The sequence below is a fragment of the Rhea pennata genome, chromosome 28 (assembly GCF_028389875.1).
Source record: "Rhea pennata isolate bPtePen1 chromosome 28, bPtePen1.pri, whole genome shotgun sequence".
Lineage (NCBI taxonomy): Eukaryota > Metazoa > Chordata > Aves > Rheiformes > Rheidae > Rhea > Rhea pennata.
The window spans coordinates 496811-517423 of record NC_084690.1 but is presented as its reverse complement, the minus strand read 5'-3'; the positions used below and the strand labels follow the sequence as shown (position 1 = coordinate 517423).

The 20613-nt window shown below is 65.4% G+C and overlaps 2 protein-coding genes across 3 annotated transcripts in view; both read left to right on the top strand.

Annotated features, from left to right (window-relative positions):
• Window positions 1–7201, top strand: part of OGDH (oxoglutarate dehydrogenase) — a 40487-nt gene extending 33286 nt beyond the window's left edge. For both annotated transcript variants that reach the window (XM_062596810.1, XM_062596811.1), the window contains 12 exons: window positions 140–292; window positions 1353–1455; window positions 1710–1838; window positions 2218–2368; window positions 2638–2765; window positions 2860–3038; window positions 3233–3304; window positions 3813–3935; window positions 4774–4846; window positions 6450–6613; window positions 6745–6899; window positions 6982–7201. In XM_062596810.1, coding sequence (XP_062452794.1) covers window positions 140–292; window positions 1353–1455; window positions 1710–1838; window positions 2218–2368; window positions 2638–2765; window positions 2860–3038; window positions 3233–3304; window positions 3813–3935; window positions 4774–4846; window positions 6450–6613; window positions 6745–6899; window positions 6982–7102 — 1551 coding nt within the window. In that variant the 3' untranslated portion in view covers window positions 7103–7201. The remainder of the gene's footprint in view (window positions 1–139; window positions 293–1352; window positions 1456–1709; window positions 1839–2217; window positions 2369–2637; window positions 2766–2859; window positions 3039–3232; window positions 3305–3812; window positions 3936–4773; window positions 4847–6449; window positions 6614–6744; window positions 6900–6981) is intronic.
• ZMIZ2 (zinc finger MIZ-type containing 2) lies at window positions 7125–19202 on the top strand. The gene is given in 21 exon segments (XM_062596812.1): window positions 7125–7261; window positions 13081–13218; window positions 13365–13443; window positions 13445–13480; window positions 13574–13750; window positions 13752–13777; window positions 13877–14069; window positions 14153–14416; window positions 14492–14665; window positions 14789–14854; window positions 14992–15163; window positions 15845–15989; window positions 16085–16295; window positions 16387–16492; window positions 16650–16807; window positions 16889–16956; window positions 17057–17125; window positions 17278–17522; window positions 17608–17780; window positions 17905–18150; window positions 18305–19202. Coding segments are annotated over 21 exon segments (2991 nt in total). The 3' UTR covers window positions 18413–19202.
• Window positions 19203–20613: the final 1411 nt, after the last annotated feature.

Sequence of the window (20613 nt, the reverse complement as noted above, 5' to 3'; positions counted from 1 at the left end):
GGAGGAGATGAGAATCGGGTCCCTCCTGGGCTGTTTGGGACTTTCTTCGTAGCACAGGAGACACCCAGGTAACTCTGATCGCTTTGAGCCACGGGTTTTGCAAGCAGCTGCTTTCAAAGGCTCTTTCCCTTCCCGATAGGTGTGTTACAGGCGCAATGGTCACAACGAGATGGACGAGCCCATGTTCACGCAGCCCCTGATGTACAAACAGATCCGGAAGCAGAAGCCGGTGCTGCAGAAATACGCAGAGCTCTTAATTTCACAGGGGGTGGTAAATCAGCCGGAGTACGAGGTACTGTCACTTGGGGCTTGGGAGGAAAACTGCAGGCGGCACCTCCCCGAGGGCTGGGTACCAAATGAGGGTTGAATGATGGGGGGATGAAGGAGCTGACACAACGCAGGATCCACACGATTGCAGCGAACAGGTTTCTTGGTTCAGGCTGCAGCTTTTTGCAGGGCAAAGGAGAAGGCCGGGGAGGGTAGCAGGGGTATCTTGAACAACCCATGGTGAGCTGCTGCTGTGCATACTCAGAGGAAGGAAGGGCAGACAAGTGTCTAGGGAGACTCCAGCGCTTGTTTCCAGCATGCTTGAGCCCGTTCCAGGACGGAGCTTGCTCCGATAGCAGCCCTACCCCAGCTGTTGGGCTGTTGCTGTGCTAAGCCAGGGGCACTAAAGCTGCTTAGACCTACTTGTTTGGTTCAGACCCCACTGTGAAAGCTGTTGTGGGCCCATTCCTGCTTGCACCTATCACCTAAAGGTGGCAGAGCTGTGCAACTGTTGGGCAAGCGCTGCAGATTACGGGAGTGCTGGCAGCGACTGCATTAGGAACAGAGGTTTGTCCTTGGACTGTGCTGGCTGCGAGCAGTGCAGGAACATCTAGTTCAAGGATCGCCCCTTGCTCAGCACAGCACAGGCCATACAGTGCTAGAGCCGCTCCGACAAGAGTGGCCGCGTGGCTGCGACCTACGCGAGAGCCGCATTTAGCAGCGTCTGGAGCGCTCGGGCTCGCCGACGGCCTGCGGTATCTGGGGCATGTCCTGTATACTGATTCTCGCGCTGCCAAAGCTGCATCAAGCGCTGCAGCAGCTCATTCAGCGCCGCAGTAATGCTGTTGTCCCCGCTTGGTGGTGTCTGTAAAACTGAACACGATTCCTATGCCAGCAGGGACATCCCTCTCTCTCAGGCTGATCTGCTGCAGGGCCCTGGGGCTCCCCCATTGCGGAGTAGCCCTGCTGTGGGGACCTGCTGTGCCCCCCCAGGACACTTGCAAGCTTGCACCGAGGCCCTCGGGCTCAGCGCCTCTGTGTGGAGCTTCCTCACTGACGCCGTTTCATCTCGTTCTGCCTCGCAGGAGGAAATTGCCAAATATGATAAGATCTGTGAGGAGGCCCTTGCCAGATCCAAGGATGAAAAGATCTTGCACATCAAGCACTGGCTGGACTCACCCTGGCCTGGTAAGTTGCTATCAGCTTTCTGGAGGTACCTAGCAAATACCTTGGCTTTTCTAGAGCCACCTGGGACTCCTGATGCCTTGTCAGCTATTTCCTAGTGAACACACAGTCGTGGGAAGACTGGGAGGTGCTCTCTGTGCTCCTGGCAGATCCTGGGCATCCCTGCCCTTGCTAAAGGGCAGTTGCCAGTATCCCGACCTCTTTGACAAGCCTAGTGTGGCCCTTTTGGATGTTGCCAATTATTCCTGCTCCCCTAGGTTTCTTCACTCTGGATGGCCAGCCACGGAGCATGACCTGCCCCTCCACTGGTCTGAACGAAGAAGATTTGGTGCACATAGGTCAAGTGGCCAGCTCGGTGCCAGTGGAAGATTTCACTATCCATGGAGGTAGGAGGTTGCTGAAGCTACCCCAGACTGTGGGTTTGTTCCAAAGAGCCCGTTGTTTAGAGGAGATGATGTGGGAGAGGGCTGGAACGCAGTCTGGAAAGCAGGGACATGTTACAGCACTTAGATATGCTTAGGTGTGGCACAAGAGACCTGTGGTTAAGGGAAGTGGACTGAGGAATAGCTCTTTTTTTGAGCTGATCCTCCCTGCAGTCCTGGTTCCTCATCTCCGCTTCATCCCTTGAGCAGAAGTGGGTTGTTGTCCTGCCCTGAGGCATGTACACAGTCTCACAGTGCATGAGCAGATCAAGCATGGGGGATGGACACGTTTTCACTGAAGCTTCCTCCCACACGGGCTACAAACCATCTTCTGTCCTGGCAGGTTTGAGCCGGATTCTAAAAACCCGCGGGGAGATGGTGAAGAACAGGACTGTGGACTGGGCGCTAGCAGAGTATATGGCGTTCGGCTCCCTCCTCAAAGAAGGCATCCACATCCGCCTGAGCGGCCAGGACGTCGAGAGAGGCACGTTCAGGTAAAGCACTGTGCCTGGCTCCATTCGGCCCCTGCTGAAGGGGGTTTCCAGCCTTCCTGGAAGGGATTCTGGGTGATGCAAACAGCTTTTGTCCTAGGTTATTTGGCATCCTGGGCCGCTCCTCTTTGGCAAGAGGAGTGCCAGGACAGTGTGTCAAGCAGCTGATGCCACAAACCGGGAAGGGGAAAGGGGCTGGGATGAAGTGTCAATGAGGCAGCAGCTTGTGTGCCGCCAGGGTAACCACTGACTAACGCTTTCCCCTCTTACAGCCATCGCCACCACGTCCTGCACGATCAGAACGTGGACAAGAGAACCTGTATCCCCATGAATCACCTGTGGCCCAACCAGGCTCCTTACACAGTGTGCAACAGCTCCCTGTCGGAGTACGGCGTCCTCGGTGAGTGCGGAGGTCCACGCCCGCTGCCGGCGGTGGGTGAGGCTGCGTGCGTGCTCCGGGAAGATAACCTCCCTCCTCCTCTGCCATCCCGCAGGATTCGAGCTGGGCTTCGCCATGGCCAGCCCCAACGCCCTGGTGCTTTGGGAGGCCCAGTTTGGGGATTTCCATAACACTGCCCAGTGCATAATCGACCAGTTCATCTGTCCCGGGCAGGCCAAGTGGGTCAGGCAGAACGGCATTGTCCTGCTGCTTCCCCACGGCATGGAGGGCATGGTAAGGACACCCTCCACCTTGTTCGCAGGCCCAAGTGCCCTGCGCTGCTGCGCACCCTGCGCTGTCTGCCTTGGCTGCCCTTGGCGAGCAAGGTCTCGGTTCCTCATGCCCACCCTGCAGAGCGTTCTCTCTCTCTCTCTCTCTCTCTCTCTCTCTCTTTCTCTCTTTCTCTCTCCACTTGGCTTGGCCCGTAGGGTCCTGAACACTCATCCGCCCGCCCGGAGCGATTCTTGCAGATGTGTAACGATGATCCCGATGTCTTCCCGGTGAGTGGCGGCCCTGCTGAGCTCAGCCTGTGGCCCTCTTGTTCGTCTCTCCAGGGGCACTCGCTGTGCCCGGGAGCCCATTGCTGCCTTCAAGTGGAGGCAGGGGAGAGTGACAGCCTCGCTGGCTTTGTACAGCACTTCGATTGGGGTGGGTGTCGTGTAGCTGATGGTGGGAGAGGCACGTGACTCCCTGAGCTCTGACTGCAGCTCGGAGGTTTTGGGAGAGGGACCAAACCCAGTGCCAAGCCTGCACCTACCCTGCCTCTGTGGCTGTTGCTCAATGCGAGGCAGAGGTGTCCCCAAAAGCAGTGTTTACTCATGAGGGAGCGGGTTTCACGCTTGTACAGCCTCTCCCAGTGCCATGGTCTCTGTGGGATGCCCCAAGGGGGAGCGGGGGATGAGAGGGGAGGAAGAAGGGCTGCGTGCTGCTGTCCTGGCTGTTGGAGCTGCAAGGCCAAGAAGTACTTGTGTTTCTCTAAATACATCTCAACTGCGCTTGTCGAAGCAGAAACTGGACGACTTTGATGTGCGCCAGCTGTACGACTGCAACTGGATCGTCGTGAACTGCTCCACTCCAGCCAACTTCTTCCACGTCCTTCGGCGCCAGATCCTCCTGCCCTTCCGCAAACCGGTGAGTGCCAGCGAGCCCGCTCTTGGCTAGGCCTGCCTCTGCCGTTCTGCTTCGTTTAGCCCAGGTCAAAGCCGAGACCGGGAGGCCCTGGGTCTGTGCTGAGCCTGGGGACAGGATTTAGAGCGGGCCTGTTCTCTGCGCACATTTGCTGAAGAGGAGCAAGAAGTGAAATGGACCTAGGAGCAAAAAACTGGGAACCCGGCAAATGATGGGTGCTGCTCTCTGGGCTGCAGGATTGCTCCTGGCAGAGAAGAACAAGTTCCCGATTGACGTGGGTTTAAAAACACTCTTGTCCTTGGGAAAACAGAGCAGCTCATCTGCTCTTGTGCCCCTGCATGTCATCCCATACTCCTGGGGATAAGCAAGCAGTTAGCCTGTGTCTGGGCCAGCAAGGACTCAGGGCCCCTTGTTGCCTGGGTGGTTTCGGTACGTGACATCCTGCTAGCCGGTTCTCGCAGGCTGGAGTGTCTGCGATCTTTAGGTAGGTCAGAGACATCAGGGCCGGGAGGCACTGATAAATAATCCAGCCCAGCCGCTTGTGTTCCCACTCCCGGCGATCCGCCTGCATCTGTGTGGGGGAGGCAGGTCTCTGGCAGCGCTTCAGGCTCTTCCCTGGGGGAAACACAGACCGGGAAAGCAGGAGGTGTTGGAAACCGCCGCTGAAGCTGTTGCGGCACAGCAGCCGAGCAAGGAGCAAACCCCTCGTGGCTGCTCCTGCGCTCAAGAGGTTGGGGAGGGCAGGCAGGACAGGCACGTCCGTGCTGCGGTGTTCGTTTGCAGGGGAGGCATTTCTGGCGTGGCTGACTGGCTCGCTTTGCCTCTTCTCCTCCCCCTCCAGCTCATAATCTTCACTCCAAAGTCACTGCTGCGCCACCCCGAAGCTCGCTCCAGCTTCGATGACATGCTGCCAGGTATGAGAAGCACAGAGGTGTTTGTTCCCCCATGCTCGGCTCTGCAGGATGAAGGGTGAAGGGCAGGAGCTGGCTTGGCGTAAAGTCCATCTGGCAGCAGCCTCCACTCGGCCAAGATTTCACACTTAAGAGCAGATCCGGCACCAGAGCTGCTGAGCGAGGCTCGTGCTGCTGGAAGCTGGGGTTTGCCTTGCTGCGGAGAACCCGTGCGTGCCAGAGACCCCCCTGTCCCTGGGCTGGTGCCTGCTGGCAGACCGCTTCCCTGGTACTGGGGCTCGCGTCCCGCAGAGGTTTTGCATCCTTGCAAAGCCTCGCACTGGGGTCTGGGCATTGCAGGCAGGTAGTTTGCACTAGCAGGATCAGGCACAGCTCTCCCGCGTAGGAGGAGGCTCGGCCAGCGTGGCACGAAGGCAGCTTTCCTCCCTGCTCCAGGGATTCCTGCCTGATCCTCTCCCTCCACAGCCCGGGCAATACGCTCACCCAAACCGAGGTCAGGGTGTGCCGGGCTGCAGCCAGCTACTGAGCAAATTGGAGCCCCCCCCCCGCCCCCTGTCATTAGTGCTCTGGTGCCCTGGGGCTGGTGGCTCAGCCGGTTACTTGCCGCAGCTCTTCGGGCAGTTGCACACCAGTATTTCCAGCATCTCCTGAGCCCCTAGGAGCACCGCACTTCTGCGGTGAGGAAGGCGCGTGGCTCAGCCTCCTGGTCCTTCACCATGTCGCTTCCTCCATAGGCAGTCGCTTCCTGCCAGAGCTGCGCACATGGGGTTCGACAGCCCCCACGTGCTGGCCCTCGAGGGCTCGAATTCGGAGCCGAAGGCTGGTTGCTCCTGGCCTTTTTTTTCTTTTTGGCTTTGCCCAGCTGACGGTTGTGCTCTGCCCCTTTCCGCTGTGGTTTGTCTGCACCGACTTGGCCCCGTGCTGCAGGGATGAGCGCAAGCTCCTCTCCGCCGACCCAGCGCGCTCAGTGGGGCTTGGATATGCTGCCCTCACGTTGCACTGTGGCCAAGTCCAGGTCCAGACGTGATCTCTGGGGATGAGGCAAAATCGGGGTGGTTTAGGGTCATCTCGTGCAGGTGTGCTAACAGCCTCTAACAGGCACAAGCAGGTGTTCTGTCGCATCCTGAGAGGAGCAGGCTCTACAGGGGCGAGCTCTGGTGTCCCTGGAAAGCGGGCTGCGCCCCTCCCAGCGTCCAGAGCCGCTTTTCCAGCCCTCTGAGATAAGCAGCCGCATTCCTGCCTGATGTTCTCCTTTCTTATTTCTGGTTGAGCCACCTTGTTTCTACACCCTGTTTGCCCCAGGAACGCTCCTTGCTACTGCCTGTGAGCAGAAGAGCAGGCAGAGGGGTCACAACCCACCGGGGTTTGTCATTCCTTTGAGTTAACTCTCTCTGCGGTGGTGTCAGCCAGCCCCAGGCGTTGCGTTCCATCCCAGGGGACACCTTGTCGCTCCATGCAGCAGCTGGGGTCAGGGAACGATGCAGCAGGAACAGCACAAAGCGCGTTGTGCCTCCCCGGGAGATGTCGTGTGCGGGTGAAGGCAGCTCCTGGCGCACCACAGTCTTGAGTGCCGTTGCCCTAATAGTGCCATCTTGTCTCTTGGCAGGCACCAACTTCCTCCGTGTCATCCCCGATAGCGGCCCTGCAGCCCAGAGCCCCGAGAAGGTCAAACGGGTGTTGTTCTGCACTGGCAAGGTGTACTACGACCTGACGCGGGAGCGCAAGGCTCGGCAGATGGAGGCCGACGTGGCCGTCACCAGGGTGGAGCAGGTGAGCCAGGCTCCTGGCAGGTGTGGTGCGAGTCCGCCTGTGCCAGGCGCGTGGCTTGACAGGGTGTGGGGAGCGGATCGTTCCCTTCGGCTGTGCCGTGGTGATGGCTGTCTGTCTCTCCCCTCCCGCAGTTGTCTCCGTTCCCCTTCGACCTCCTCCAGAAGGAAGCGCAGAAGTACCCCAACGCCGAGCTGGTCTGGTGCCAGGAGGAGCACAAAAACCAGGGCTATTACGACTACGTGAAACCCCGTCTCCGCACCACCATCAACCGGGCCAAGCCCGTGTGGTAAGGAGTTGGGGCCGAGGCTGCAGCTGGCGCTTCCTTCCGCGCCGCATCCCACTGACCCGTCTTCCCTTCTCTGCCGCAGGTACGCGGGACGGGAGCCCGCCGCTGCCCCCGCCACCGGCAACAAGAAGACCCACTTGACCGAGCTGCAGCGGCTCCTCGACACAGCCTTCAACCTGGACGCCTTCAAGGACCTAGCCTAAGCCGCCGCGTGGCCGCTGCAGCATGCTCTCGGCTCTCTGTCTGTCTGTCTCTCGCTCGCCTCCTGTCTCCGTCCTTAACTACAGACCTTGTAAACTAAACGCTGGCGCCTGGAGTCCTTGTCCATCCGTGGGGCCGGCCCCCGTCGGCAGCGAGCCTAGGTGCGGTTCGCCTCGCCCGCGGGCTCCACTGCCAAGCTCAGCTTTCTGCCCCAGGAGCGCAGGGTCTTGTTTGGTTTGGTTTGGTTTGATTTGATTTGATTTTTTTGCTGCCTCAGCCTTGAAGAGGCCCTGTGGTCCCCTGCTTGGGGGTCTCGTCGCGGGGGCAGCAGTGTGCGCTGGGCTTTGCCCCCTTCCTCCCCCTTCCCCCCCCATCCCAGTTTGTCCCAGTTGCAGCAGTGTTGTGCTGCCCATGTTTGTCTCCCTTCCTTTTTTAAAAAAGGGAAATTCCCTGGCTCAGAGGAAGGAGCTGGCCGCCTCTGCTCTCCTGCCTCGGCGGGCTGCCCCACGCACCGCCCCCACAGCTCTGCCTGTGCCCCCAAACCTGTGTTCCTGGCCCAGTGCGCCTGTTGCAGGGCAGCTCTGGGCCCCGCAGGCGTTGGCGGCAGCGGGGTGCCTGCCGGAAGGGCTGAGCAGCGGCTCCCCCAGCTGAGTCACGTCCTGGCTGGGCCCTCCCTGCCAGCTTCCTTCCTGCGGTGTGGCCGCGACCCCCCCCCAGCGCGCCGGGGACAACCTGTCCCGCACCTGCAAATGGCCAGGCGCAGGCCTCTGTGCACAGTTGCACACGCACACCCTTGTGCACTGTCATGCTGTCACTGCAACCTCTTGCGCAGCTGTCACCCAGGTGTATATACGCCTGATAAACATGCAACACTTCTTAGTCACACTGTCACACCCATGCAGTTGGCATTGACCATCTCATGATCTGTCACAGTCATACCTCCCTCACAAGCTGCCACACATGTACAAATGCAACCCATCACATGGTCACACAACCCCTCACACATGCTCAGTCATGCACACAACCTGACAGTTGCACACACTGTCAAATATGGTCTCTCAGTCACATACATGCATTGTCAGATTGTTGCACAGTCCCACTGTCACACACACAGTCCCAACCCCATAGTCACACATACAGTTGTCATGGTCTCAACTCCCCCTTGCACACATTCAACCGCACGCAGCATCAACACAGTCATACACAATGCCACAGGCAGTCACATACTGCCATTCACCTCATGGCCACGCACAATCACACACACCTTCATGCACACAACACCCCTCACAGTCATACATATGCTGTCATGCACACACGCCTCTCAAAGTCACATATTGTCCGCATATGGCTCACACATACAACCCCTCATCCACATGATCCTCTCACTCCCCACTGATACACATACATATACACCCTTGCACATACAACCCCTCACATGCAGTCATACACACACACCATCACACACACCTGCACAGGCACAGTCATACACCCCCCCCACATGCAGTCACAGGAATACCCTGTCTCACCCACTGGTAGAGGCACACACACACACTGTACAACCCTTCACCCATACAACCACTCACACACATAACCCCACACCATCACATGTGTCCAACTGTCACACACACCCCTCACACACAGTCACAAACACCTGTCATGCACACACCCCCATCACACACCCTCACACACATGCTGGCATACACACCCCCTCTCATGCATGCCCTTGTCACATACACACAACCCATCACACATGCACACACTCATGCACACACACCATCATACACATGCGGGCACACTCCTGTGCCACACATTCACCCTGTCACACACACATCCTGTCACACACATGCACACACCCTCACACCCTGTCACACCCATCCTGCCACACACACACCATCACATACGCACATTCACACACAAATCCTCTCTCACACACACACCCCATCTCATACACACCCGATCACACATACACACACCGTCACACAGACCACATCTCACACAGAGACAGTCACACACACACACCCTGTCACACACACCCTGCTTCTCTCACAGTTTCACACACACATTGTCACACACACCCTCTCTCACACACAATGTTTCACACAAACACATGTGCACGCGGTCCCACACACCCTCTCTCACACGCAGTGTTTCACACAAGCGCATGCACGGTCACACAAGCCCTGTCACACCCTGTCACACACACCGTCTCTCTCACACACACACACTGTTTCCCACACATGCGCATGGTCACACACGCCCTGTCTCTCTCTCTCTCCCACACACACACACACACACACACACACACACACACACGCGCGCGCGCGCCCTGTCACACACACCCTGCCCCCCTCTCTCTCACACACACACACGCGTGTGTGCGCGGTCACACACGCCCTGTCTTTCTCTCTCTCACACACACAGTTTCACACACGCACCCTGCCCCTCTCTCTCTCTCACACACACCCTGTTACACACGCCCTGTCTCTCTCTCTCACACACACACACAGTTTCACACACACACAGTCACACACGCCCTGTCTCTCTCTCTCTGTCTCTCCCCCTCCCTCTCACGCCCCGTCACGCGCGCACCCCCCTCGCGCGCGCGCGCCTCACGCTCCCCGCCAGCCCCCTCCCGCCCCCGCGCCGCTCGCGCGCTCGGCGCTCGGCTGCCCGCGCCTGCCGCCGCGCGCGGGGGGGCCGCGGCCCGCCCCTGCATACTGATGAGCTCGCGGCTCCATTGTGCGCGGCGCGCGGCGGCGCGGACACGGCGCGGCGCGGCTCGGCCCGGCGCGGCGCGGCTCGGCCCGGCCCGGCCCGGCTCGGCTCGGCTCGGTTCGGCCCTGCCCGGCCGGCTGCGCTCGCGCCGCTCCGCCGCCCCCCGCCGCCGCCGCCGCCGCCGCACCATGGAACCGGGGCTGCGCGCGGGCTGAAAATCCCGCGCAGCTTCCGCGCAGCCGCGCGGGCACGGCGCCGCCAGGGCCATTTTGGGCCGTTCGCGACGGTGAGTGCGGGCAGCGCCGGAGGCCGCGGCGCCGCCGCCGCTGGAAACCGCCCCGGCCCCCTGCCCGGGGCGGCGGGAGGGCGGTTGCCATGGCGACGCGGCGGGGGGCGGCCGGGGCGGGGGCGGCGCGGCCGCGGCCGGGGCTTTCCGCGGGCGGCTCCGGCGCGGGGCCTTGGGGATCCCGGCGCCGGGGTGTCACCGGCCTCAGGCCTCCGGCCCGGGTGTCGCCGCGGCCGGGGTTCCCATCGCGGGGCTGTCACCGGCCGCGGGGTTTCCCGTTACGAGGTGTCGGCGGCCGCGCGGCTCCCGCCGGGGGGGAGTCGCTGGGCCGGGGGTTGTCACCGCAGCCGGGTGTCACCGCGGCCTGGGCCTCGGCCCCTGTCGCAGCGGTGTCCCACGGCCCGGGGGGACCCGGGACGGGGGGCTGCTATCACGGCGGTGCCGCCAAACCCACGGCCCTGGGGGACCCGGGACGGGGGGCTGCTGTCACGGCGGTGCCGCCAAACCCACGGCTCGGGGGGATCCGGGACAGGGGGCTGCTGTCACGGCGGTGCCGCCAAACCCACGGCCCGGGGGGACCCGGGACAGGGAGCTGCTGTCACGGCGGTGCCGCCAAACCCACGGCCCTGGGGGACCCGGGACAGGGGGCTGCTGTCACGGCGGTGCCGCCAAACCCACGGCCCTGGGGGACCCGGGACAGGGGGCTGCTGTCACGGCGGTGCCGCCAAACCCACGGCCCTGGGGGACCCGGGACAGGGGGCTGCTGTCACGGCGGTGCCGCCAAACCCACGGCCCTGGGGGACCCGGGACAGGGGGCTGCTGTCACAGTGGTGCCGCCAAACCCACGGCCCTGGGGGACCCGTCACAGGGGCTGCTGTCACAGCGGTGCCGCGAAGCCCACGGCCCTGGGGGACCCGGGACAGGGGGCTGCTGTCACAGCGGTGCTGCCAAACCCACGGCCCTGGGGGACCTGGCATGGAGGGCTGCTGTCACAGCGGTGCCGCCAAACCCACGGCCCTGGGGGACCCGGGACGGGGGGCCGCTGTCACGGCTGCATGACCGTGTCTACATCCCTTGGGGACCCAGGCCGGGGGGCTGCTGGCATGGCAGTGACACTCTGCCCGCGGCCTTTGGGGACCCAGGGGAGGGATGCTGTTGTCACATTACTGCCACCATGGCCACGGCCCTCGGGGACCTGGGGCAGAGGGCTGCTGTCACAGCAGTGCCACCAAACCCACGGCCCTTGGGGACATGATACAGGGAGCTGCTGTCAGGACAGTACCATCATGCCCACGTCCCTCAGGGACCTAGGACAGGAGGCTGCTGTGACAGGAGTGCCACCAAACTCACGGCCCTCGGGGACCCAGGACGGGGGGGCTGCTGTCACAGCGGTGCCACCAAACCCACGGCCCTGGGGCACCCGGGACGGGGGGCTGCTGTCACAATGGTGCCACCAAACCCACGGCCCTGGGGGACCCGGGACGAGGGGGGCCGCTGTCACAGTGGTGCCACCAAACCTACGGCCCTTGGGGACGAGAGACAGGGGCTGTTGTGACAGCAGTGCCACCAAACTCACGGCCCTGGGGGACCCAGGACGAGGGGGCTGCTGTCACAGCAGTGCCACCAAACCCATGGCCCTCGGGGATTAGGGACAGGGGGCTGCTGTCACAACGGTGCCACCAAACCTATGGCCCTGGGGGACCAGGGACAGGGAGCTGCTGTCACAGCGATGCCACCAAATCCACAGCCCTTGGGTACCTGGGGAGGGGGGTGCCTGCTGTCACAGCAGTTCTAAGTCCACATCACTCAGGGACAGAGAACAGTTTTGGGGACCTGACTGGTGCCCCTGTCCCTTCCCCAGGTGGCTCGTGCCACCATGGCACCTTACCCAGCACCCGGCCTCCCCACTGGGTCACCCGTGGGGCTTGTCCCCGCCTCTGTGCCATGGCCAGGCAGCCGGTGAGCCCCGAGGGGCACCGTGGCCAGCCCCCCTCCACGTCGCGGCTGTCAGCAGCCCGAAGTGGCCGCGGGACGTGGCATCGTCGTGGGTGCCCCGTTCCCCCGGGTTGGGTCCGTGGCACCCTGTGGGTGCAGCGCCCGCTGCCCGGGGGCGATCGGCGCTGGCGCGTGGTGGAAATAGTTCACTGGGGAACTGGGTCAGGCTCTGGGCAGCTCCAGCCCGGGTTGGTGTAACGCCCGGTCTGTGGCAGGGCGCCGGGTGCCAGCACCCATGGGAACCCCACCCGCCGCAGGGGAACCAGGCTGCGGCGGCGAGCCCGGACCCCTGGGTTCAGCACCGCAGCGCCAGGTACCGATGGTGCCGCAGGGACCCCGGTGCATCGCCAGGGCGTCCCCGTCCCGTGGCTCCGTCCTCGTGGTGGCGTGAGGTCCGGAGGGAACCGAAAGCGCCCGGGCTGCCACGGCCCAGTTGGAAATACCCCGGGCAGCGCCGTGGGCAGGGGGCCGCGGCCGAGAGAGCTTCGTCTCGCCCTCGCCCCGTCCCCGCTGCTGGCACCTCGCCTGAGCTGGCATGGGAAGTCCCTGCGGTTTCCCCCCGCTGCGTGGGCACCGGGGAAAGGCCACGGCGGCAGCACGCGTGGTGCCCGGCGCGGGATTTTTGGAGGGCTGTGGTGACAGCGCAGGTGGGTGGGTGGGCGGGCGGCGGGCGCTCAGGAGCACCAGGCGCCCTACGCGCGGGGAAGAGCGACCCTGGGGAGGCACTGGAGTGGGGGGCATCTCGGGGGACCCCAGGGGGCTGGCGGAAACGGGGCCTGACGTGGCTGTCCCCGTGCGGGGACGCCGCCGGGAGGGAGCCGCGCGCCGCCCGGACACCTGGGTCCGCGCTCTGCCACAGCGAAGGGCGCTGCCAGGAGCTGGGGTGGGTGGGAAGGGGGGGGTCAGAGACGCCCCCCGCCGCCGCGGTGCCCGTCCCGCCGCCGTGCTCGCCTTGTCCCCTGCTAACGCCCCTGCCTCCCGCAGCCCCGGGGACGCTGTCCCGCCAGCCGGCGCTGCGCCTGCCGCGGCCACGGAAGGCCCAGCCTGCGCCCGCCGCTCCTGCCCGCCGCCGATGAGCTCCATGAACCCCATGAAACCGTCCCTGCCGCCCACGCCGCACGGGTGAGTGCCGCCCCGCGGGCCGCCGGGCCAGGGCCCACGCGGCCACTGCCGCTGCCTCCCCGAGCCACCCTGGCTCCTGCCACCGGGGCCGTGGTGGCCTTCCTCCCCTTCCGCCGCCTTTTTAATTAAGTTGTTTTGCTTTTTAGTGATGGTTCATTTGCATACGAGGCAGTTCCTTGGCAACCGAGCACTAACCAGCCCGCAGGATCCCTTTCCGTGGTAACCAACCGTTTGGGGCGTCAGCAACACCTCGCAGAGCCAGGTACCCCCGGCCTCCGCTGGTCCCACGCCGCTGCCACCGCCGCCGCAGTCCGCGCCGTCTCACCTCCTTCCTTGCCTCGTCCCCTTCGCCTAGGTTTTCGGCAACCCCATGGGTCCCGGGGGGAACGGCTCCAGCACCCCGCTGCTTCCCGGCATGGCCGGCACCAGCTCGGGCATGAACTCGCCGCAGTTCATGGGCCAGCAGCCCTTTGCCGAGGGGGCGCCGGGGAAGGGCTACGTGCAGCAAAGCGTCTACGGCCGAGGCTCCTACGCCAGGCGCACCGGGCTTCGGCGCCAGGTAAGGACGCCGCCGCGGCCGCCCGCCGTCGCGACAGGGGCTCCCGACTCCGGGGACCCGGAGCAGCTGTTTCCTCCTTCCCTCTCTTTTCATCTCCAGCTACCCTGGCAGCCCCAACGGACCCGGCGGCATGGGGCTGCCCTCGCACGCCGGGCGGCCCCCCACCGACTTCACGCAGGCGGCAGCGGCCGCCGCCGTGGCTGCGGCCGCCGCCACCGCCACGGCCACAGCCACGGCAACGGTGGCGGCGCTGCAGGAGAAGCAGAGCCAGGAGCTGAGCCAGTACGGAGCGGTAAGAGCCGCGGCGGGGGCGGCCTCGGTGGCTGGCTCCGGCTCGAGCGTGGGGCTTTGACCACCCGCGTCTCCTCGCCGCAGATGGGAGCCGGGCAGCCCTTCAACAGCCAGTTCCTGCCGCACTCGGGGCCCCGCGGCCCCGCCGTGCCTGCCGGCATGAACCCGGCGGGCATGGCGGGTGTCATGGGGCCCTCCGGCCTGTCGCCCATGAACATGAGCCCCGCGCGGGCGCCCAGCATGAACGCCCTGTACGGCGGCCAGAGGATGCCCCAGCACGCCTACCCCGGCCCCCCGCAGAGCCAGCAGCTCCCGCGCCAAGGCGTCAAGCGAACGTATTCGAACGAGGTGAGCGCCGGGGCGCCCAGGCCCGCGCCGGCGAGGCACCTTCCCCGCGCTGACGCTCTCGTCTCGGCCTCGCAGGCTTACCCGGCGCAGCAATACCTCCAGGGCGGGCAGTACCCCGCCACCGGGGCCCAGTATGCTCCCAGTGCCCCCCAGCCCTCGGCGCCATCCCCATCCTACCCCGGCCACAGGATGCAGCAGGGCATGGGCCAGTACCTCTCCACCTCGGGCAACGCCGGGCCCTATTACAAGGTAGATGGGGCTGGGGAGGATGGCTGGGGCGGGGGTGAGAAGCGGGGGGTGCTTGGCATCTCCCGCGGGTGCTGAAGACACGAGTGTTTTCTGCGTGTCTGATCCCGGTTTCTTTTTTCCCAGCCTGCCGACCAGTTCAATGGGCAGAGCGCCAACTTCAGCACCTACAGCCAGGCTGCCATGAACGGGGTGAGTCTTGGCACTGCCGCGGGGGTGACCGTTGCCAGCGTCCCTTGCGGCGGAGGACATTCCGGCTCGCTCGCCGCAACACGGGTCCCGTGCCCGCTCCTCGCCCCGCATGGTGATGGTGCTCGGTGTCTCTGCAGCCGGGAAGGTCAATGCCGGGATACCCCAGCTCACCCCTGCCCGGGAACCCCACACCGCCCATGACGCCAGGGAGCAGCATCCCGCCCTACATGTCGCCGGGCCAGGACGTCAAGTCGCCCTTCCTGCCGGACATCAAGCCCAGCATGAACTCCCTGCACCCGTCGCCCTCGGGTAAGGGCCCTGGGCGCTGCCCCGAACCCCCTGTGGTCACAGCCAGGGGTGCGCGGAGCTGAGCCCCTGTCGTGGGCCCACCTGCAGCAGGCCTGGAACCCCCTCGACTGTGGCCCTTTTAAGGGCGGGGGGCTGGTCTGTGGTGGCTGAAAGGGGAGGGGTCTAAGGAGAGGGTGGGGCTTCCAGGTGAGGGGGCGTGGCCATGGCAGCTAGGAGGGGTGGAGCCTCATAGGTGCTGCCCAATGAGGGGGTGATAGAGGGGGGGTGGAGTGAGGCAGTGGGAGGGGCTTGTTGCAGGGGGTGGGGCCTCTAGGAGCAGGAAGGGCTTCTCTTATGGAGGTGGGGCTTTGAGGAGTGGGAGGGGCTTCCTGCATAGGGGTGGGGCCTCAAGGAGTGGGCGGGGCCCCAGGAGGGCGGGGGTCTCGAAGTGGGTGGGGCATACTGCCAGAGCGGGGGCGTGGCCTTGAGTGGGCGGGGCTTCATCACAGGGGTGGGGCCTCCAGGAGTGGGAGGGAGCTGCCTGCATAGGGGCAGGGCCCTAACTGGGAGGGGCTTTCACCATGGAAGGGGGTGGGGCCCGTGGGAGTGGGAGGGGCTTCCCGCGCGGGGGCGGGGCTCCTGGGGGCGGGGCTCCTGGAGGCGGGGCTCCCCCCCCCCCTTCGGCTGACGGCCCCGCAGCAGGCGGGGCGCCGGGCGAGGAGCTGCGCCTCACCTTCCCCGTGCGCGACGGCGTGGTGCTCGAGCCCTTCCGCCTGCAGCACAACCTGGCCGTCAGCAACCACGTCTTCCAGCTCCGCGACTCCGTCTACAAGACCCTCATGATGAGGTGAGGCGAGGCGGTGGTGCCTCCCCCCCTCCCACCCCGCGGCACCCCCCGGCGCGCCCCGCGGCGCCCACCACCCCCTCTCTGTCGCCCGCCAGGCCCGACCTGGAGCTGCAGTTCAAGTGCTACCACCACGAGGACCGGCAGATGAACACCAACTGGCCGGCCTCGGTGCAGGTGAGCGTCAACGCCACGCCGCTCACCATCGAGCGCGGCGACAACAAGACGTCCCACAAGCCCCTCTACCTGAAGCACGTGTGCCAGCCCGGCAGGAACACCATCCAGATCACCGTCACCGCCTGCTGCTGCGTGAGTTGGGGGCCGGCGGCGGAGGGGGGTGGGGGGGTGGGGGCTGCGGCACGGGCGCCGCCGTCTCAGCCCGCCTCTCGCCTCTCCGCAGTCGCACCTCTTCGTGCTGCAGCTGGTGCACCGGCCCTCGGTGCGCTCGGTGCTGCAGGGCCTCATCAAGAAGCGCCTGCTGCCCGCCGAGCACTGCATCACCAAAAGTGAGTAGCGCGGCCAGCCCGCCCGGACGCCTGGGTCCCTCAGCGGGCGGGGAGAGACGAGGTGCCCTTGTTGGGAGCTCTGGGCGCCGCCGTGGCCGGCGTGTTCTCCTCCGGTGCCCCTTTATGGACCCTCCATTGCTTTTGTCCTCCCCCTTAGTCAAGCGTAACTTCAGCAGCGGCACCATCCCGGGCACCCCGGGGCCCAATGGCGAGGACGGGGTGGAGCAGACGGCCATCAAGGTGTCCCTCAAATGTCCCATCACCTTCCGGAGGATCCAGCTGCCCGCCAGGGGCCACGACTGCCGGCACATACAGGTATGGAGGGAGGGGGGGCCGGGGGCCGGCGTGGCGCCCCCCACGCCCGTCGCGTGGCTCAACGCTCGCTCTCCCTTGCAGTGCTTCGACCTGGAGTCCTACCTGCAGCTCAACTGCGAGAGGGGGACGTGGCGGTGTCCCGTCTGCAAGTGAGCACGGCCCCCGTGCCCTGGCCGGGCCTCCGTTCCCTCGCCCGCAGCAGGTGAGCGGCGGCAGCACTTTTCTCACCCTGCTTTTTCCCGCCCGCAGTAAGACAGCCCTGCTGGAGGGGCTCGAGGTGGACCAGTACATGCTGGGCATCCTGATCTACATTCAAAAGTAAGTGCCCAAGTCTGAGTCGCCGCGTCGGACGCCGCTTGGCCCCGCGGTGCCCCGTCCCAGGGACACGCGGGGCTGCGAGGCAGGGCTGTGCCCGGGTGAGGGAGGCCGAGAGCCCCGCGCCCGCTCTGAGGTGCCCCCATCACCCCCAGCTCGGACTACGAGGAGATCACCATCGACCCGACGTGCAGCTGGAAGCCCGTCCCCATCAAGCCTGACATCCATGTCAAAGAGGAGCAGGATGGGCCCGTGCTGAAACGTTGCCGGACCATGAGCCCCACGCACATGGTGCTGCCCAACATCATGGAGATGATCGCGGCCCTGGGCCCCGGGTCCTCACCTTTCCCGGCCCTGCCTCCCCCACCCACGGGCACCGCCGCCGACTACGGCACCCAGGGTATGAGGGCACCCATGGGACAGGGGTGGCGGCGGACCCCCGGTGCCACCGGCGCCTCCCTGACCACCTCCTTTTAATCTTGCAGGTTCCAACTTTTCTGGACCCGGGAGTTTCCCGGAGTCGTTCCCTCCTGGCAACCCTGGCACGCCGACGCTGAACGAGTTCACGCCGGGGCCGCCCCCCATCTCCTACCAGTCAGACATTCCCAGCAGCCTCCTGACCCCCGAAAAGCCACCCGCGCCCCCTCTCCCTGGACAGGTCAGCCGGGCTCGGGGAGCAGGGGATGGGCACAGGGCAGCCCGAGGGGTGCAGCCCCCAGCCGCGTCGCCGGGGCAGTGGGACGGGGACGGAGGGTCTCAGGGCCACGCTTTTACCCCCGCAGCTGCCGCCGTCGGCCCGGATGGACTCTTCGCACCCCCCCGTGCAGCAGGGACTGCACAACCCGTCCCTGGGCGCCCAGCCGGCGCAGCCGCTGCATCACCGGAGCGCGCCGGCGCGGCCCCCCCTGGGCCAGGGCGCGCCGGGGGGGCCCGCGCACGCTGCCGACCTCGCCTTCAACCCCGGGCCGGGCATGGTGGGGCAGCCGGGCATGGCTGGGACCGCAGACGGGCCGGAGCCCGCCCTCGACGTAAGTACGGCAGCGCCGGGCTGGCCGCGGGCACCCCGGGGCGGGCAGGGGCTGCGCCGGCCGCTGATGGTAGGTAGCGGCGGCGAAGCCGGGCCGTGGCGCGCTCGCGGCACAGCGCCGGGGCCGGGCATGAACATGCCGCCTTCTCCCACAGCTGCTGCCCGAGCTGACGAACCCCGACGAGCTGCTCTCCTACCTGGGTCCCCCCGACCTCCCCAGCAGCAGCAACGACGACCTGCTCTCCCTCTTCGAGAACAACTGAGCCGTCCTCGTCGAGCGCGGCCCTGCGCGCCCGTCCCGCGCCGGGCACGGTCCCCCCCGCCGGCCCTGGGCCGCAGCCGCGGCGGGCACCCCGAGGTCTCGCCCCCCTCCCGCCTCTCCCCTCTTCCCCCCGCCAGCGCGGGCAGAGACGGGCCAGGGCGTCCCGGGAAGCTCCCGCGCCGCCTCTCCGCGGCGGCAGCTCCCTGCTCCTTCCTCCAGCCGGCGAGCGGGGGCGGCCGGATGGACGGACTCGGCTCCAGCGCCGCCGGGTCCCGAGAAGCACAACGCTGTACATAGTGTAGAAACACTACTGCCTCCTCCACCCCTCCCCGTGTATTTAAAGGCAAGTGCATTGCTCCGGGCGCCCCCCGCCCCGGCCCACGTCCCCCCCACCACCAGCTCCCCACTCCCTGTATAAATGTGCATACGCTTCTTTAGTTTGTAATATAAACCATTCCACGGGGGCCACGCCAGCCCCACGGTGCGACGCCCATCCCGGCCGCCACCCCGCGGGACCCTCCCCGCCCCAAACCCCTTCCCCCGGGCCCAGCCAGCGCGCACTAGCGCCAGAGGGTTGATTTTACTGCACCAAACGGAAATGTCCCCCCACCCCCACGTGCCGGGCGGTGCCTGAGGGCCCCGTGCCCGCCCGGCCGAGCCCCTTTCCCCTCTCCTCCCTGGCGGCCCCAGCCGGGCCGTCCGTGCCGGAGTCGTGTGTCCGAGTGCCGATGACTCTGTTTAGTTCTCGTGTATCGTTTCATTATCGCTCTCTATTAAAGGATTTCTTTTTGGTGGGGCTCGCGCTAGTCGCTGGCAGGAGGCCTGGTAGCGCGCGAGCACGAGGCGGCGGCGGTGGCACGGACCCCCGCGGCCCCCCGGCACGGCTCCCACTCCTTCGGGTGCCGACGCAGCCCTGCGCTGAACTCCCGTGGCAGGAGGGTCGCGAATCAGGGCCGGGGGCCCAGCTGAATCCTGTCCCCCCTGCACTTCCCGGCGCTGCCCCGTTGCCAAAGCTTATCGTGGCGGGGCAGCGAACCGTGCCTGCGCTCCGTCAATCATTAACCGCGGGGCGGCCGGGGAGCCGAGCGCCATGGAAAACCGCCCGCATTTTGCCGGAGGCGCCGTACTCGGGTGCCGCTGCAGCCCCTACCCTCGGGTGAACCATTAACGTTGGCGGGAGCCCAGCGCCACTGCCGCCGCCGCAACAGGACCGGCCCCGGCGTCTCTGGCCACCGCAGAGCGGCTCCGAAGTCCGGCGGCTGGATTAGATAGGACGCGTGCCCGGCGGGAGACACCCGGCGGGACGCGGCCGTCCCGGTGACGCCTGCCGCGGGGCCGCGCTCCCCGGGCTGCGCTGCAGTGCCGGGAACAGCTCTTCCCGCTCCCGGCAGCGGGCAAGATGCCCCCGGTGCCACTCACGCTTCCCGGCACAGCTTGATGCTGCTGCCCGGAGCCAAAACGCCCCGCCGGGACCAGCGTGGCTCCATTTGCTCTCCTCCGGGGCCCGGCGCTGCCAGCTCTCCGGGGTTTCTCCTCTCCGTGCCGCTCGTCTCCCCTCTGGCGAGGCCGCGGAGGGGCTGCTGGGCGCCCGCCGAGCTCCCCCGGCCACGGCGCGCTGCCTCCCGGGGGGTTTTCCGCCAAGCCGCGGGAACCCGCACGGAGCCTCCTGGAAATTTCTGGCAGCAGCACCAGGTCGCAGGGGGCAAGATCTCTTTGCAGAGCGGGGCACCGTGGCGGCAAGCCTCATTAATGCAGGTATTCGCAGAGAAAAGGGCCCTCTCTTCCCCCTAGCCCCACGCACTGGTGATTAATTATTATTAATAACATTCAGTGATTAAAGCAGCTCTTCGCGCTCAGAGCAGAAGCTGCAGGTCCTTCCTCCTCCCCCCACCCCGAACCGGCTCGCAGCCCAAATTAGCCATAACAGCGTGTGGGCAGGCGGCCGCGCTCCCCAAACACGGCTCTGAGTCAGCTTCCAGCGGCGCAAAAAAAAAAAAAAAAAAAAAGGAAAGAAAAGAATAAATAAATAAATAAATAAATAAAGGCCCGGCACAAACTGAAACGCCGGGCGCGGAGGATGGAAAAACCCCGGCGCAGCTGCAGCGCCGCAGCCCTGCCCGGCACGCCGGGCTCCGCCGGAGGCGTCGCAGCCGGCACGGAAGAGACGGCGGGGGGGGAAGCTGCGGCGGCGGGGAGGAAAGC